This window comes from Tasmannia lanceolata, unplaced genomic scaffold, assembly GCF_043159265.1.
Source record: "Tasmannia lanceolata isolate RefF3 unplaced genomic scaffold, GAP_Taslan_0.1 ptg000008l, whole genome shotgun sequence".
In the NCBI taxonomy this organism is placed as follows: Eukaryota; Viridiplantae; Streptophyta; class Magnoliopsida; order Canellales; family Winteraceae; genus Tasmannia; species Tasmannia lanceolata.
The window spans coordinates 26,718,697-26,725,061 of NW_027518685.1; the positions used below are offsets into that span (position 1 = coordinate 26,718,697).

The following is a 6,365-nucleotide window of genomic DNA, read 5'->3' on the forward strand; positions in this document are numbered from 1 at the left end:
TAAAGTTGATTTTAAAAAAATAATTTAATACATGGTTTTCAATACTGCAATATATTGGTCGATTCTACACATCGGTATCGGCAACCTTCTTATACATATGAGAGCCTTAACATAATGGGTTATTACAATTCTGAAAGGCTAGTGATGTTGGCACTAGAATGTTTTAAGAATTACAGTAACTCATATGGTCTTTTATTGTTTAAACAGCTGTTAAAGGTTATTACAGTTGCCAAAATGCTCTCAGAAGCCAATTAAAAAAGAAAACATATGCTGAGTTTGTGGAATTATTAAAACATGGTAGTGCGAATATCAATAGCCTTGTAAAAATGCTCCAAGTCTTTTACATTTAATTTAGGGGAGTACAATCTGGAGTACTATTATCAAAACGGGGGAGTGCCCCCAGACGGATAAAACCCCCCCTTTAAACGGTAGTTAAGTTTTAAAGGCAAAGAAAACGTTAAAGGGGGTGAACTTATCCTCAAGCAGTGAACCAGTCTCACAGAAACGATTAAGGGTGGGGTGGGGGGGGGGGGGGCAGCGGCGATGCCAGAAATTTTGCACAAGGGGGCAAAAATTATAGTAATTTTTTATCTATCTTAAAATTAAGATAGAAAAAATTTCTATCTAAAATTTTTCACAAGGGGGCAAAAATTATAGTAAATTTTGCACAAAGAAGGGAGATAAAAATAGTAACATTAAAATTTTAAACTTATTTTCTATCTTAGGGATATTGGAAAGGGGGGCATATTTTTTAAAAAGGGGCAAGTATAAAAATATATTAAAAAATTAAAGGCATATATATATTTTTTCCAAAAAATAAGGGGGGCAATTGCCCCCCTTTCCTTACAAGTGGCATCGCCCCCGGGGGGGGGGGGGGAGATTTTATCCGTCAGAGGGGGTGGGGAATATCATTTCCTGGGATCAATCATTCAGGGGCCGTTTGGATACGGAGATTTTAGAATCCAGGATTTCTTCAAAATTGTAGCTAAGAGACAAGAGAAGAAGCGGACCAACCGTCGTTTTTGACTTTTGGCCCTTCTTTCCGTCAGCAAGAGAGTAGCAGATCCTCCCATATTTCCAGGTTTTAGAAATCTTAGGATGCAAGAGAGATTTTTAAAACCAGAATTTCTCAGTTAAAATCCAAGAAATGCTGCCAGACAGCATGCAACAGCTTGATCGTGAACCGTCTTTTACACTGTTTTCAAACTAAAAACCTGAATTCTAAAATCCGCATATCCAAACGGCCCCTCAATATATGCAATTTATGAGAGAGAGAGAGAGAGAGAGAGAGAGAGAGAGAGAGAGAGAGTTGGAATTTTAAAATGAACAACATAAATAGTGTGAGGCTAAAATTAAAAATGGACGTGATGGCAAAGAAATTTATGGACAATAATAATAACTGAAATTTCCCCAGCTTGCCAATCAAAAAAAAAAAAAAAATGAAAAGAAAAAGGAAATGAACGAATTTGAAGAGAGATATAAAGGAATGGGGATTAAGCGTCGAAAGGGGCAATCCAGTGCCTTCCATTGACGAAGCTCTTGACTAGGAAAGGGTGTGCTGTCTCGTAGTCGAGCTCTTGAGCCCATGAAACACCACGCACCGCTGCAGCTCCAGGCCCCCAGCACTTGTACACCCCAAAAAACACGGTCCTGCCCCCAAAAAACCAATAAAATGAAAAGTATTAGTGTGTTTAGTTGTAAATTTGTGATCTGTAGGGAAAGATAATATGTAGTGTTCTCAAACTACCCTCCCTGCTCAAACATGGGCAATGCCCCTGCCATGTTTTAATAATTGCACAAACTCAGCTTGTCTTTTATTTTGTAATCGGCTTCTGAGAGTTGTTGGAAACAGTGTTTAAAAACTCCTTGACTCGACAAGGAACTCCCCCGAGTCGACTCCTTTTTGCATTGGCCGCGTTCCGCGTTGCACCACATCTGCATTCCGCATTTTGTCCTACAGAGTCAATAAACTCTTTCGACTCTCCCGAGTTATGGCCGCGTCAGCCGCGTTCTTGGCCGCGTCCGCGCAGAGTCAACAAGGATTTTCCTTGGCCGCGCTCCGCATCACATCCGCATTTTTAAACACTGGTTGGAAATGGTAATAACTTTTGACAGCTCTTTAAATAATAAAAGACAATATGAGTTTGTGCAATTTTAAAAAAATTGGGAGTGCAAAAAAGCCACCACCATTGGACGGATATTAATTTTGGGAATTGATTTTTGAATCCAAACTGATTTTTGAGTCCAGCAACTAAAATAAATGGTTTGGATCACTAATAAGTGGACCCCCTCTTATACATTAGAGGGGCTGTCCCAAGTAGAAAAAAGGGGGCGAATATATCACTTCCCTTAAAAAATGTCTTCATGTATACAGAGAGAGAGAGAGAGAGAGAGAGAGAGAGAGAGAGAGAGAGAGATGAGTTACTTGTTCTTGTTACTGGTGTGATCCCAGTCATCCCATCCACCCGTTGCGACAACATCATCAAAATAAGTGTAGGAGTAGACGATCCGAGAGTACTGGCCCATGGCGCGGCCCACGTAAAGTGGGCCGGTGCCTGTCACCCTGCAGCCCACGAAAGCGAAGCCCGTTTTCTCATTGGGAGACTTCCTATCATGTGCTGCTATCGAACCGAACCTTGTGGCTATCGAGTGTAACTCGCAATCCTGTCATCAAAATTATCACAAAACAGGGATTGATTCTTTTATAATGACGGAGAGAATCAAAATGGGCCATGGAACTTCTCTACAGCTCACCCACCAGTCCACTGCTAATGATAATATATTCGCCCCCTTTTCTTCCCTGGGCCACTCCTTTGTAGTGTAAAAAGAATAGTCATAGATACACTAAAGGGAGTGGGGCCAGAAAAGAAAATGGGGGTGAATATATCACTTCACCACCATCATAGCCCATGTGATGATGTGGGCCCCATCAAAAAACACTAAAGGGGCCCACGAAGAAAATGAGGTGAACATATCATTTCAGTATAATAGCCCATGTGATGATGTGGGCAGCATCAAAGTTGATCAATCATAGGCCTTCTTCAAAGATATAGCGGCAAATCAGGGTGGCCCGGAAAGAAAAAGGGGGCGAATATATCATTTGGCCAATCACGCCGTCTTCTTCAAAAATGTCTAAGAAATAATTGTTTGTAAGAACCGAAGGGCCCACCCAATAATAAGCCCATGTGATTACGCTGCAAGGCCCCACCAAAATTCCCCAACAATCACGAGGACTTTGTGAGTCAAAAGAGGTTTCATAATTGGTGCATGGGGCTTTATGTCCCCCACCTTAGAGCGAACGTAAATTAACCACCTCTTGCTTAGTATAAAACTTGAGGAAAGGAGTGCAGAGTCCAAGCAACCACCAAACAGAAAACAGTGCAAAAGTTCAGAGTGCTTTTAAGAAGAGAAATGATATCTCCACCCCCTTTCCCCACCATTTCAACCCTTTGTCTGTTTTTTTCTTTCCTGAAAATGGCTTTATTTTCATAAAAGACAAGTGAAAATGGGTAGGAAATGCAACCAACTTTTGGAAAAGACAAACAAAGTGGGGCAAAAAATGATGGACAAGGGAGTGGAAATATCATCTAGCTTTTAAATGACTACAACTGATGCAGTGGCATGTGGAAGAAAAGAAGTTTAACACAATATCAATCTAGCAAAACATATAGGGCCGGTTGTTAAACCCTAGTTTTTCTATTGCCATCATTCCCGATACAGAGCCATGGACATGCTCTTGCTTTTCTTGAAGCACCCTTCCTTCATTATATATTTAAAGAAATATGAATAGGAAATGTAATCTCGTTTTAGACAACTTGCATATTATGCTTGCGACACAAGCATAAACTCGGTCTTTTAGGATTGGACCAGCCTACCAAAGGATTCTAGAGGAGATGCTAGATGAGACCAACTGTGTATTCATGTCGTAATCTTTATAAGGAAGAAGGGGTTTACTGCTTAGATTTTGTTTTATGTCATTTTCTTGTATCTTTTATTCTTATTAATAAAATTTAAGATGTCGGATCAGGCTGCGTTCTAGCCCTCCCTAGACATCGCAATGGCGGGAGCCTCGTGCACTGGGCCGCCCTTTTTTTTCTTAAGGTGTCGGGTCCAAGATAAATTCCTGGTAAAAAAATCGAAGTGGGTTTTTCTTTACATGCCATGTATAGATATCATACATACTTTGTACATGGATCTTCCATTGCCGAATATGAAGTCGATGGATCCTTCGATGTAACACTCCTTGAAGTAATGGCGTCCAGCATCATCACAGAGAGTATCTTGCGCGCCGTAGAAGCCACAGCCTCCGAAATAAGCCTTATCTCCCGATATACGGAATGCAGCTGCTTGCCATCCCTCCACGCCGGGCATTGGCGCCGGAGCTGTGTTCTGCATGCATTCAATTCTCTTAGCCACCTTAACAATTCTACTCTTCATTATATAATGCAGTGTTTCAAAACGCGAATGTGGGTCAAAACGTGGCCAAAGCAAATCCTAACCGACTCTGCACAAGGTGGTTCGCTTAGCTACCAGTTTGTTTTGGTCCTCTCGGTTAAAGTTTCTATGAGAATTTAAGAGGATGGAACAAAAGCAACTAAAATGAATACACGAGATCATGAGTTATGCCATTTTAGATACATTGGTTTAGGCTACCATGGCGACGTGATATAAAATCTAATGGGTAAAAAAATTAGTTACCTTGAAGCTGATATTTCTAGCAGTAAAAAAATTAGCAAAAACAGTAACAGAAGCCGTATTATAAGTGCGTAATTGTTGGCCATTAGGCCCTCGATCCAATGCCCGGTTGTGCCATTCAATCACCGTAGCATCTCGCCCCGCCCCTTGGAACGTAATATAAGGCTTTGTTGCAGGAATCACAACTTTCTCTCTGTCAAAAACTCAAAAAAAAAAAAAAAACATGAATACCCAAAACACCAAATTATACAAAAACCAAGACCCATTAATGGAAATTGCACATAACATGAAAAAAATGACAATTCAGTATATTATTATTACAAGTAGTAGCCGGCATTTATCAGTATGGTGACATTTTTGCTGTTATTTTCTGCCACGTCTTCCACGGCAGCTTGGACGGAGAGGAAGTCTCCGGTACCGCGAGCGTCGACGGTAATCAGACGGTGACCGGTGGGTCCAACCCAGTTGGGGTTGTGCTTGGTGGTGGTTACATTGAAGTCATAACCATCAGTAGGAAGGGATTGCACTTGTCTGTGTAGTAATAAACTAAAGAGGAAGGGGAAGAAGAAGATGTGGGTCTTGAGATGGGCCATTTAATAAATATTTTGAGAATGATTGAAGAGAGAAGGAGGAATGTGTAGTTGTATATTGGGGAGAGAACTGAGAAGGATTTTTTTGGTTGAAATGTTAAGGGATTTCTAGGAACTTTAAAAAGGAGTCTGAGTCCAGGTAGAATAGAATGGACAAGAGCATTTAATGTTTGTTTTTTCTTGTGGAGAATTGTCGGCCCAACGGTCGTTTAAACTGAGCCAGCTCGGCTTGACTAGGCTCTAGTTGGACTCAGTTTTGAGCTTGTGAGTTGTGACTGACTTTACTAGAGGTAAAGATTACTTACGCCCTGTTTGTTTTAGATTGTGACAACCAATTGTGGGCCCCAAACCGATTATTGGACTCAAAATTATGTTCAATTAAGTCCAATATATAATCGGTTTGGGGCTCACAATCAATTGTGAGAATCTAAATGAACAGGACCTTAGACGTTCAGAATCGATTTGGGTCCAAAACTGATTATTGATATCAAAATTGTGCTTAATTTGGAGTCCAATAATCAGCTTTTGACCCAAAATCGATTTTCAGAATCCAAAAGGAACAGCGCCTCACTTAATAAAGGGCGATGGTACTGTAAGATGCAGCTGTCAAAGAGTGCTACCCGATTCTCTAACTGTACCAGCATTAGATCAGCATGATCTAGATCTTTCAAGTGGTGGGCCCCACCATTAGATGCCATAACTCAAAAAACTGATTCAAATCAACAACCCCACCCATTTCATCAACAAAAGACTTTTGACCACTATCTGAAACACTGCCCTAGTTTCTTACTTCCACCCATGAGAGAGAGAGAGAGAGAGAGAGAGAGAGAGAGAGAGAGAGGCAGTGATGTCTCTAAATAGTCCACCCAATAAAGGGCAAATAGTAAAAGCCAACCTACAATTAAAGAACATTTCAGAAAGAGAATTGATATTCCCAACCCCTTTTTCTCTTTGTAAAGATGACTGCATTTACACAACCTTTTGAGCTTTTTGTGGGTGTGTGAGGAATGGAGGAGGCAACTTAATTTGGAAACAGAGGGGACAAAAAAATGAAGAAAGATGAGCCGAGCCGTGCAGGTA

General features: G+C 40.8%; 1 protein-coding gene across 2 annotated transcripts; it reads right to left on the reverse strand.

The window, feature by feature from the left end:
• Positions 1 to 1,324: 1,324 nt before the first annotated feature.
• Positions 1,325 to 5,392, reverse strand: LOC143885009 (putative pectinesterase 68). 2 transcript variants are annotated; one of them, XM_077388949.1, is made up of 5 exons: positions 5,017 to 5,392; positions 4,699 to 4,888; positions 4,183 to 4,389; positions 2,426 to 2,664; positions 1,325 to 1,650 (listed from the first exon to the last, which is right to left on the reverse strand). In XM_077388949.1, exons 1-5 carry the CDS (start codon positions 5,286 to 5,288, stop codon positions 1,494 to 1,496), a joined length of 1,065 nt encoding a protein of 354 aa, XP_077245064.1. In that variant the 5' UTR covers positions 5,289 to 5,392; the 3' UTR covers positions 1,325 to 1,493. The 2 variants fall into 2 exon arrangements, with proteins under 2 accessions (XP_077245064.1, XP_077245065.1); XM_077388950.1 differs by lacking the exon at positions 1,325 to 1,650 and adding an exon at positions 1,665 to 2,085.
• Between the last annotated feature and the right edge of the window lie 973 nt (positions 5,393 to 6,365).

Excerpts from the sequence above, each read along its gene's own strand:
- LOC143885009 (XM_077388949.1), bottom strand. The coding sequence starts at position 5,288 with ATGGCCCATCTCAAGACCCACATCTTCTTCTTCCCCTTCCTCTTTAGT. Across the intron at positions 4,889-5,016 it reads ATAAATGCCGGCTACTACTT|AGAGAAAGTTGTGATTCCTG; the intron begins GTAATAATAATA and ends AGTTTTTGACAG. Across the intron at positions 2,665-4,182 it reads ATGGAAGATCCATGTACAAA|GATTGCGAGTTACACTCGAT; the intron begins GTATGTATGATA and ends TTTTGATGACAG.